The 12119-nt window shown below is 46.6% G+C and overlaps 1 protein-coding gene across 3 annotated transcripts; it reads right to left on the bottom strand.

Moving 5' to 3' along the window:
- Positions 1 to 4895: 4895 nt before the first annotated feature.
- Positions 4896 to 8728, bottom strand: LOC123061209 (protein FAR1-RELATED SEQUENCE 5). Of its 3 annotated transcripts, none has more exons than XM_044484188.1 (5): positions 8339 to 8728; positions 8011 to 8241; positions 7672 to 7821; positions 6201 to 7447; positions 4896 to 6091 (listed from the first exon to the last, which is right to left on the bottom strand). In XM_044484188.1, the coding sequence occupies exons 1-4, from the start codon at positions 8416 to 8418 to the stop codon at positions 7381 to 7383; spliced, it is 528 nt and encodes a 175-aa protein (XP_044340123.1). In that variant the 5' UTR covers positions 8419 to 8728; the 3' UTR covers positions 4896 to 6091; positions 6201 to 7380. The 3 variants fall into 3 exon arrangements, 2 of the variants coding, with proteins under 2 accessions (XP_044340123.1, XP_044340122.1); XM_044484187.1 differs by lacking the exon at positions 7672 to 7821 and having other exon boundaries at positions 6201 to 6658; positions 6762 to 7447; positions 8339 to 8633; XR_006428761.1 differs by lacking the exon at positions 7672 to 7821 and having other exon boundaries at positions 8011 to 8204; positions 8339 to 8640.
- Positions 8729 to 12119: the final 3391 nt, after the last annotated feature.

Below are 12119 nucleotides of genomic sequence, written 5' to 3'. Positions count from 1 at the left end.
TTTGTTATATGCTTTGAGTAGTTGCATGCCATGCCTTGCCTGACCATGATATGTTCCTGTAGCATGTAGTTTTCATGCTCTAAAGTTTGCCTCCTGATGATAATTCCTGATATGCTGATAATTTCACTAAGTCTGAGACCAGTAATCATTTGCACTTTTGTCATGCTTGTTTGAACCTGTTAATGAGTGAATTAGCCGTAGCTCAGTGTTCATCTTTTGTCAAGGATCATGAGTGGATCTCTGCCATGTATTTTGTTGTTTGTTTGAGTATTGTAGCATATTTAACTTGATGCATTTAGATGGCTACTTGCTGTTTATCGCAGACCGGTGCCATATTTGTTTTGCTTGCCATTTCCAAACCGTGCATCCGATTCCGGTGATCTTTATATCGATTTCAACCGAAATCAACTCCTCTTTCCAGTGGCACTCTTGGATTTCCAAGTTGAGGCCAGGTTCATTCATTCCTTTCCAAATCTTGCATATGCATCGCATACCGCATCCCGCATATCATACCATGTCTGCATCATGTTGCTTGAGCATTGCACATGGTTGATTGTGTTCCTTTGTTCTTGTTGTTCTTGTTTGGGTAGAGACGGAAGACGAGTACGTGAACGAGGAGCCCATGGAGTACGCTTTCGAGGATCAAGGCAACTCTGAGAACTTTGCAGGCAAGATGACCATACCCTCGAAATCACTTCTATCTTTGCTTGCTAGATGCTCGCTCTTTTTCTATGCCTATGCTACGATGCCTACCACTTGCTTATCATGCCTCCCATATTGCCATGTCATACCTCTAACCCACCTTGTCCTAGCAAACCATTGTTTGGCTATGTTACCGCTTTGCTCAGCCCCTCTTATAGCGTTGCTAGTTGCAGGTGAAGATTGGAGATCATTCCTTGTTGGAACTTGTTTATTATTGGGATATCACTATATTATCTTGTTTATCTTAATGCACCTATATACTTGGTAAAGGGTGGAAGGCTCGGCCTTATGCCTGGTGTTTTGTTCCACTCTTGCCGCCCTAGTTTCTGTCATATCGGTGTTATGTTCCCGGATTTTGCGTTCCTTACACGGTTGGGTTATAATGGGAACCCCTTGACAGTTCGCCTTGAATAAAACTCTTCCAGCAATGCCCAACATTGGTTTTACTATTCGCCACCTAGCCTTTTCCCTTGGGTTCCGCGGACTCAAGGGTCATCTTTATTTTAACCCCCCCCCCCGGGCCAGTGCTTCTCTAAGTGTTGGTCCAACTGAGCGATGTCCGGGGCTACCAGGGGCACCTCTGGGCTGGCCTACCCGATGTCTGGCTCATCTGAGTGTGCCCTACGAACAAGATATGTGCAGCTCCTATCGGGATTTGTCGGCACATTCGGGCGGTGTTGCTAGACTTGTTTTACCATTGTCGAGGATGTCTTGTAACCGGGATGTCGAGTCTGATCGGATTGTCTTGGGAGAATGAATATCCTTCGTTGACCGTGAGAGCTTGTGATGGGCTAAGTTGGGACACCCCTGCAGGGATTTGAACTTTCGAAAGCCATGCCCGCGGTTATGGGCAGATGGGAATTTGTTAATGTCCGGTTGTAGAAGACTTGAACTTAACTTAATTAAAATGCATCAACCGCGTGTGTAACCGTGAGGGTCTCTTCTCGGCGGAGTCCGGGAAGTGAACACGGTGTTGGAGTAATGCTTTACGTAGGTTGTTCTAGGATCACTTCTTGATCATAGTTGTCCGACCATGCTTTTGCCTTCTCTTCTCGCTTTCTTTTGTGAATATGTTAGCCACTATATATGCTAGTTGCTTGCTGCAGCTCCACATCATACCTTTACCTTACCTATAAGCTTAAATAGTCTTGATCGCGAGGGTGTGAGATTGCTGAGTCCCCATGACTCACAGATTACTTCCAAAACCAGATGCAGGGACCGATGATACCGTTCCAGATGATATGACCGAGCTCAAGTGGGAGTTCGATGAAGCCTCTCGTCGTTACTACGTGTCTTTCCCAGATGATCAGTAGTGGTGCCCAGATGGGGCGATCGGGGACTATGTTGCATTTGGGGTTTATCTTCTTTTTGGTTCCGTAGTCGGACCTTGAGTGTATTTGGTTGAATGTAATGTTATTCATGTATTTGTGTGACGTGGCGAGTGTAAGCCAACTATGTATCCTTTCCCCTTTATTTATATTACATGGGTTGTTTGCGAAGATTACCTCACTTGCGACATTGCTTTCAATGCGGTTATGCCTCTAAGTCGTGCTTCAACACGTAGGAGATATAGCCACATCGAGGGAGTTACAAGAATCTTCGTGTTGGACAGGCCATCCTAATTACTATCAGGAACACCAACCGCCCAGGCTTGAGGATGATGGTTGTCTTCGATATCATCTAGAACTACATATGTGTGTGTGGCTATATCATCTAGAACTACATATGTGTGTGTGGCTATATCATCTAGAACTACATATGATGATCGTCGTCGATATCATCTAGAACTACATATGATGATCGTCGTTGATATGACCTTGTACTACTTGAGGATGCATGTTGACTATGCATTAAATTGTTATCTAGTACTCCCTTCGTTCCAAATTACTCGTCGTGGTTTGAACTAAAACCACGACGAGTAATTTGGAACGAAGGGAGTACTACCCAGTAATGGTTTATGAATTTGATATCTACTAGCAGTACCTAGTATCTAGTATCTGAAAGAAAAAATTAAAGGGAAAGGGGTATGAGGGAAAATGATGAAAGATATAGCAGTAGCAAGGGACTACAAAATCGCTACAGCTAAGTAATAGTAGCGCGTTCATAAATAGCGCTGCTGATATCGTCAACTGTAGTAGCGCGGGTAAGGAGCGCGCTACTACTATAATTTAGCTGTAGCGCCTTATTAGTAGCGTGGCCACCCGCGCTGCTGCTAGCCTCAAAACCCGCGCTACTACTAGGGTTTTCCCTAGTAGTGATAGGACATTGTAGATGGACAATGCTTTAGCAGGCATATTGGAGTTGGCTTTGCTAATCAACAAAGAAAGTGGCATAGATTAAGGTGCTAATCTGGTGAATGGTTTTACCATTGTATGCTTCTCAATGTCAGTCCACAAGGAGTTTGTTGATCTTCTTGCCTAATATGATGAATTCTACATCTGAAAAAAGGATCAACTCGAGGGTCTGAAACTAGGGTAACACTTCCATATCTTCTAATTTACTTTGTTGATATTTCAGTCCTTAATCCTATTTCTCAGCATCTCCATTTTGGTTACGTCGGTTGGTGCTACAAAACATAGCAAGCCATACATATGTGTCTCATAGCTGATTTTCATTTTTTTATTCATTATACTATTTTGAACCCTTTATCTCTTTTAAATTAGAAAGTGATTATTTGTTTAACATTTGATATGGGTGAAACTTCATATGTTGTTAGCATTGCGTGACATCCTGATTTCTAGGTGGTTCGGTTTTGTTATTTAAAGTCGTGACCCATTTTTTAAATAAAAAATTTGAACCTCGGAAAATATGGATGTTGCACATAGTAAAGCTTTATTTCTTAAATTTCACCCCTCTCCCCTCCTCCCCTTTCGCTTCCTTCCTGCATAGGCGGCTGATTTGAAAGAAAATAGTGAAGCATCGAGTTGATGTATTTGCTGTTGTGACATTCTTCAGTTGAGGAGCTTTATGTAGGAATCACGCCATGTCTCCGTTTCTATAACTAACTTGTGAGGTGGCGTGTTCAAAAGGAAGCTCATGGAGGTGCAGAACCTTTGATATTTTTTTTACAGGAAGCACTTTTGATTGTCAATACGTATTTCTAAGTTATATAGTGTAAACAATTGAGTGGACTTCAACTTTTCTGTAGAACTGAATGTTGTTCTTGTTGTAACATCATGTAGTTTCTGATGCTTCATGGCATTTGACAGATTATTACTATGTGAACAGATGTTCCATCACATTAATGATTATCTGCTACTGTTGTGCTCCATCACTTCCACTTTTCTTGGTATGTTTTTACAAGACAATTTAACTGGTTCTCCTAGCTAATATCTATTCGTCTAGATTGGGCCATGTTCATTTCCAATTTTATTCTCCATCACTTAACTGCATTGTCATCTACACTAGATATTTATGAATAACAGTGTCTTCGTTTGATAGATTTTTTTATTTGAGCAAGGTGTTGTTTTCCTTCCGAATGAATATGGCAGTTCATGTTTCTTTTTTTTATTTTTGCTTACACAAATTTGTAGCAATATCATGATCCGTGATACAACAGGCTACCATTATACCATTTTAACATAGCAAATGCTTTGTGCTGGTAATAATCTATGTGTTATGATTACATCAACATTCCGAAAATTTGTTTCTAATCCTGCACAGCTAAGGCCGGTACCTTAGCCTTTGGCTCTTCTTGGGATGCACGTGGATTCTCGTATTCACAAGCGTACGTGACTCGCGTATTCCATGGGGTATTCGACAATGGGCCCACGCATTGATTTGCTGTTACACGGCAATGTCGTAGTGGTACGGGATGAGAGTGGATGGGTCAGTTTGTTTCCTGAGCCTACCTATCCCTTTTTGGCAAGAGTTCATTGCTGCTCAACTCCTTAAGTAATGCGAAGCCGTCCAAGTGGAAGCGCAGTATGCACTTTCAAATTTGAAAGCATGGGGCGCATACTGACACGTGTAATAAGGCATTCAATATTCTACCAGCACCTCGTATATTCAAAAAAATACCTGCAGACTAGCACTCAGCTTGCCCATTTTGTATGCACCTCCAGGCGCCAGCAGCAAAACAACCATCATCAGGGATTTTCATGGTCAAGTAGCACCGCATTGCACGGCTGAAATTACCAATGAATGCTCTATGATTTTTTTTCACACCTTGTTTGCAGTCAGCTATTATTTTGGCATCACACATGGTCTACTACCACACTGTTTGGTAATTTCAGTTTTTATCGGTTCATACACAACAACTTCAGCTCAAGGCAACTAGTTTACAGTCAAGACGATCAAGCATGGGAAATTCATCCACAGGTAACACACTAGGAAAGTCATCGATTATTCTACTAGTACATAAGTTCAGCACAAATCCTAAGATTATTGGGCATAAGCAGCCTAGTGCATGAGGTACGTCAGTGCCCTGTAACACTGCAATTCTTGCAAGTGATAGGCTTGCGAGGTTACTTAGGAACATCACCCCTCTCTGGGCAGGTGGTCCTCTTTTACATACTGCAGAACCTTGTCCTCTTGCTCAGACCTTCATATGGTGCTTTCTCTCTGCTCGAGCTTGGTCTCCCAACGCCATGTTTTTTTGGTTGGAGCTGACAGTCCAGCGAGCGCATCCCAATTGCCAGACATGGTCATGTTGTTCTCATTGTCAACCATTTCCGCATCAATGTTTTTCTTTCTGCTTGCTTCTACAGCTATCCTATCCTCAATCCCTAGTCCATCTATGTTTTCACCCAAAGGAGATGCCTCCAGTATTAGGTCTTTGATCTTCCCTAGTACCAGCTCGTATGCCGCGACTGACGAGTCTCCAATCCTCACCAGTTCCATAGAATGCAGGTACAGAGTCGAACTCCGACAGGTAAATGATTGATTAGCAGCCTGGTCTTTTTGGAAATGAGCAATGTGTTGTGGCAAGATGTCTCTAGCATCTTTTGTCCACCTTTTTAAGATGTGCCATTTAGGTATCTCCTCCACGCCAATGTAGTCCATCACATGAGTTAAGGATGAAACAAGTAAGCCCCCACAAGTGATATGTAATCATACTTGACGAGAAAAATCACATGTAAGTTTTTAGTGAGCAATTAACCTTCAAGGCATGGCAGCAAAGCATCCCCAAGTGGGCAAACTGCCTGCATTCACAATCGAACTAATCACCTTCTTTCGGTATTGTCACTACATATTCCACCTTGCTTCACTTCTCTCTTTTTTCAGCGTCATTGTGCCTTGCGATATATTTCTTTTTCTTTTGCAATTCCTCAACTTGGTATGAACCACCTTCGAACAGATTCTCACCAAATAATTCAAACATCTTTCTTGTATAAATCTTACTCGCGTGCCTTTCGATAGAAATGTTGGTCCTCATCACAGCACCACTCTGGGAAAGCACCACAGAAAAGAGACAATTAGTCATTCTTTCCTTGGATCATAATCGCACATACCCAAAAAAGGAGTAATGGAAGAACGGGGAAGTAAATCTGACTCACAATCCTTGTTCTTTTCTCTTGGTAGCTCTCATCTGATTCACAGTCGAATTGAAGCCTCGTGTACTGGCGCACGAATACATGCATTGGGCTAGATGGCGGCATGTAAATCTTCAGCATGTTGTTGACGCTCTCGCTGCGCTGGGTGCTAGTCATTTTGGCACAGAAGACACCTTTGAAGTACGGCTTCGCCCACTTTCGACGTATCTTGTAAAGGTTTGTCATGTAATTGTGGGTTTTCAAATTGTATTTCTCAACAAGTGCACCCCATGCAGTCTCAAGTTCCTCCACACTTATCATGTGATTCATGACTTTGTGAAATTCAGCCCTGAACTCGCTTTTGCTTATGTATAGTGGGCCAAGGTTCTCCTTTGCTTTCTTAGGAACATGCCACTTGCACCACCTGTGCACAGTATCAGGGAGCTCACTCTTGATCGCTATCTCCCTGGATCTTGCTTGATCTACAATGTGGACAACATGGCAAACATAGTCATTTTTTTTTTGCATTTATCCAGTACTACATATCTACATATGCATCGTTATTTTCAAGCTTTTCGCACACACTTGTCAATATTGTTCGTGGATGCTTCCCGCCCATCATGTTGATGAATTCAGAAAATACCCACTAGAAGCTCTCGACTTGCTCATCACGCATCAGGACACCAGGAAGTATTATGCTTTGAAAGTGATTGTTCACACCAACGAACAAAGCAAAGGGCATGTCATACAAGTTGGTCCGATACGTCGAATGTAATAACATCACCAAAGAACTTGTACTGCAACTTGCTGTTTCCGTTTGTCCACATAAGTTTTTTTATTCTGCTTTCCTCATCACCCTGGACCATGTACGTGAATTCCGGGTCATTCGGCTGAATCTCTTTGAACACAACTAAGGTTTTGTTGACATCATCGTCAGCTTGGTCTCGGCTTATTCATCCACACAGATTGCGTAATGACCTTTTTGTAAAAGACACGCTATGTGATGAACCAAAGAAGCTGCCAACTATGCTATACACCTTGCTGAGGTTCACATTGTTCGCCCTTAGATGCTTCACCAAATCTTTTGTGTACACGTCTATGTGTTTGAGGGACGGCCAATGAACTTTTTCTCTGCATGTAAGAGACATGGAATGATTGTGGCTTGACCAGTGCTCAGCAATGTACCATCCATTGTCTACAGCTCTTAGTAATCTGACCATCGCATGGCACTCGCAGCAGCAAGAACGGCTATTCTGTTGCTCGTGTTTCCCCTGCAAACATTTTTCCATTCGTCAAAACTAAAAAAATGAAATGTAGTGGTCTAAATTATTTAAAAACCCCGAAATATAATGATCTTTATGTGAGTTTTGAAGTGCTGACGGAGCATCCGCAGACAATCTCTTGCATACATTTAGTCCTTTCGACATTTAAACGACTCTTGCCATTTCGTATTTGAAACCCAAGCTCCCAAGAATATAGGTTATAGAAATCATACGCTTCGCCGAGGGAATCAAAACTCATCCCAATCTTTGGTTTTACTACATTTTCCGAAGGTTTGTCAGCATATCTCCTTATGGTTTCTTCCAAAGGAGTAACTCTACCGGCACATGGCACTCTGTCCAGAGGAGCGCGCCCAATTCGCAGCCTGAATTTTAAACCACTCTTTTTATTAGTTGTTGAAGCTTTTTTTACAATCCGAGCAGATAATGTCAAGTTCAGAATTGATCTAACTTTTTTGGAGCATCACTTCAGCTGACACATGCTAACGGACATAATTCTCACATATGTTCTCAAAATGTGCAAGTGAAATAGAACAACTGAATCAGAGGTATACCTTCTTGTCCATCCTGGTGCCTCGGGGTTAACCTTCCTAGTGGACTCGGCGGATTTGGTTGGTGAAAGCGGCCTCTTGCCAGCAGATCTGTTATGCCCAGAGGAGACACCGAGGTGGCCAACCACAACGGCACAAGAAGAGTCGGCAGTAGGCGGCGCTGACCGCCGGACGTCCATGAGCGCCGGTGGATCTGGCTGCTCAACATCAGCAGTGACTTCTGTCAGCGGGAATCTACGGCATAACGGGGAAAACGAAAGAGCATCAGGCATTTTTCCTCCTCATGCCTATCTGGATCGAATAGAATAGAATACTGAGATAAGCATCGTACCTGTCAACTGGATGTAGGAGAAATTCTAGCCCATTATGCAGTTCGTCCGCAGACATCATCGCACTCCCCTCCGCCACCATTGATTCGCCTCCCGCCGTTTTAGTTGGGTAGGCAGTCGAGGAAGGGGGATGAGAGGGAGGTAGTACTCAAAATGCAACAGTGAGACCATGATATCTCCGGCTGTCCCACTATTGACCTACCAAACAGCATTTAGTGCGACCTTGACGGAGGCTTGTTCGCATCATACGGCGTCATTGCATGTCTGATTGGGGGTCAGGTTGTCTTTACAGTCCTGAGCCACGGCTCGGCTCGTCAATGTAACGGGCGTTTCTAAAGAACATGCCCGGGAGCTGGCGTACACTACTGTTTCACTTCCGTATTCCACCGCGCGATATCATTTTCAGGACACCGTATATGCTGACCTGAACCCACTAGCGCTCATCCCAAGAGCTGGACCAACGTCCACGATAATGTGATCAGCTGCCGCCCTTCTCAGAAACGCCGCTCTCTCAACATTCAACATATACTCATCTTCCTATGCATCCACATGCCTTTAACTACTTGAAGCTACATATGGCTTCCGGAGGGGAGAAGTGTAAGTTCCTTCGCCCAGCTTCAAAGAGGATGGCAGTAGTAGGAAGCCTCTGAAATCGTTGGACCGGCGCAACGTGAATCCTAAAGTCTTTTAGTACAACGGCAAATAGGAAGGTTTTTTAATTCAGACTCGGTTGTAGCTAGCTCCACTCTGCTTCCCATTAAATTTAATTTAAGCACACATATTTTTTTCTCTTTCGATGTAACACATAGGCATATGTGCTAGTATAATATGTGCTAGTATAATAAAACCCGAGTCTAAAACCCTAACATAGACTAGGTATTTATTAAAGAACGACATGCGGACCGAGTCGGTTCGCTGTGCCACAGGCACCGCCGTACCGTACGAAGGCCGGACACTGCATGCTTGCTTCGGTTGACCTGATGACGTGTTGGCCCGTCGTGAGGTAGCGCACCAAGAAGTCCTTTGGACCAACACGTTACTCCTCTTGAAACATTGAACCAAAACAAAATTGTCTGACCCTGTAGCGCTGCCTCCTTGCACTGCATGCATGACGGATGAGATGGATGGTTCGATGATGGAAGGCATCCATGCACATGCATGTATGTGCTCCATGCACATGAACGAACACACTTGTGGCTGCTCCTCATCTTCACACGGGGCTTGTAAAAATATTCTATTATTCTACATAAAACAAAAGAAAGTTGTATTTCTATTCCGAGTAACAAAATAGTAATTTATATAATTATTAATAGAAATCACATGATTATTGTATATGAGGATAATATTTTTGGTCGTATCTGTAGAGGCCATGTCCACTTCAAACGGGGCAGAGTGGATTATATTTTCACTATGGGATTGGCACCATCCGGCTCCGAAGGCTACATGAAGCCGCGTGGATTGTTGCAGTGAGCCTAGCATTTGAATTGATGGTCTTGGGTCAGAGTGATGTTGTGTCGCTAACAGATCCTGCGAGCCTATTTCGGGGTTATCATTAGTCAGAATAGGCCGTTCACCATTGGATCTGCGTATAAGGGACGTCCTCACAAATGCCAATGAGAATTGCAATAATTTTATCAGCCATTTGCAAAAAAATCTCAACTTATTCAGGTCAAATTTCTTATAAAGAGATAAGGGCATAACACTAACATGTGCTTCTAAATCACACAAGGCAGTTTAACATAGTTGTTCTTAACTGAGCAAGGTATAGTAGGTATCCCTAGATGTCGGAGTAATGGGCCATGGGTAGGCTAACCCAGGCCTAGAACCTTTCAAGACATCGGGGCAGGCTGCACCCCTCAAGACCCCAGGACGAAGAGCCGCCTTCTGAGAGTCGACTGCGAGGCAGCCGACTGCCCACTCGCGGTCGAGTCCCGAGCACGACTTCAGGATGAGCCGACTCCTGACTGGCGACTTCCAGAGAAGACGGCCATGGGGAGTCGGCCCGTGACGCCAACAACCCCATGCCCTTATAAAGAGGGACGGGACGGGGAGTGGCCACAGTAAGGTCCACTCCCACCCTTTTCCAAGGGCAGGCGTGGCCACAGTACGCCGTACCCGCGGAGATCTCCGCCCGGTGCGACACTGTTGTCATGTCGGCCCTGACGTCAGCCCCAGTGTGCGGAGTCCTGTGCCCACGACGGCCTGCCGGTACGACCCAGGGACGACGGGTCCCACCAGTCGGCGGGCGTCCAGAAGATGGCGAGAGCGCCACCATTCGTCCCAGTTGCGAGTCGGTCCCCAGGAGTCAGCCGGCCCCTCCCACGGGCCCCACGCGCCATTAACCAGACGCGACAGGGAGTGGCCACAGTGATCGCCCGCCAGACGGCGGAGCTGTCACCACGACCCCATGACCGAGCCAGCGTCAATAGTGGCATGGCTACATTAATCTACAGCCGGCAAGACCCGCCCGCGGCGGACGCGGCCTGTCGGCTCCGTACTGAGTCAGTCGGGCGGGCCCACCAGTCGGCGGATAAGACGGCGGCCAGAGAGACTGATGGATGGGCCCGCGTCCAGACGGATTACCATTGTACCCCTGGGGGTAGGCCTATATAAACCCCCAGGGCACCCATGCAAAGGGTTGGAATCCATTAGCACTAGACCAGATCATATAGGAAGGAGAGAGCTAGCCTTGCCTTCTACCTCCCGGAAATAGCTCAAGGAGCAACCGTGTACACACTTTGCCATAGTGATCATGCGGAGACCCCGCAGAGCAGCAGTAGGGGTATTATCTCCACGGAGAGCCTCGAAGCTGGGTAAGATTCGCCGGCGTGCATGCCTTCGCCTTATCCCGTTTCCAGGCACCGGCGACATTCTACTCGCCCCCACCATGATAAGCCATCCTTTGGCATATGTCGCACCCAACCCCCGACATTTGGCGCCCACCGTGGGGCCTGGTGCACCGTCGTCGGAGACCTGCTCTGGACGGGAACCCTTTTCCTCCCTAGCGAGTGCAGCCAGCCCGGCACGCCAGACGGAGTTTGCGCCGACGCGCTGCACGGCGCTGAGATCGCCTGCGCAGCTAGTTGTCTCGCCGATCTTGTCGGCGAGGTTTGCCTCTCCGACGAGCCTGCATCCGATCCAGGCACGGGCGGCCCCGAGGGCCTCCTCGCGGGCCCCCTTGACCAACTCCACGTCACCGACGAGCCTGCCGTGGACTTGGAGTCTGTAGGCTCCACCGACCCGATGCTGGTCGACTCTGACACCGCGTCGCTCAACGCGTTCCCCACCAATGTGGTGGTCTATGATGAGCCGCTCCCTCGCGCGGAGAGCGACGGAAGCACCGTCACAGAGGTGCTCGTCATCGGTCATGACGAGCCTCCCGGCGGAGGAGCGCATGACCCACTTAGCGCGGCATTGCAAGACCTGACCGCGCCCATTCCAGAAGACGCTGACGCGGAGACGTTGGAGGCGCGCCGCCTTCATCTCGTCGAAGGCGCGAAGAAGCTCGCTAGCATGAGACACTTGTCAGAAGCCTACCAGCGTGAGATGGATCGCGCTGTGGGTGGCTCGCCAGCCCCAGCTGGGCCCAGCCGCTTAGGCGCGGTCCAGCAGCGCGGCGTGGCCATCGCCAACCTATTCGGGGCAAATCGCCCTGTGTACGCCACGCCTGCGGAGAACATTCGAGCCGCCCAGGCGGCGGCGGACGAGCTGGACAACTTCGAGGGCGAAGAGCGCCGCCTGATGACGGAGAGAGTCCAGCGGCTCCTCGACGCGGCTGCCGCG

This window comes from Triticum aestivum, chromosome 3A, assembly GCF_018294505.1.
Source record: "Triticum aestivum cultivar Chinese Spring chromosome 3A, IWGSC CS RefSeq v2.1, whole genome shotgun sequence".
Taxonomy (NCBI): Eukaryota; Viridiplantae; Streptophyta; class Magnoliopsida; order Poales; family Poaceae; genus Triticum; species Triticum aestivum.
This window is presented reverse-complemented; position numbering and strand designations above follow the sequence as displayed.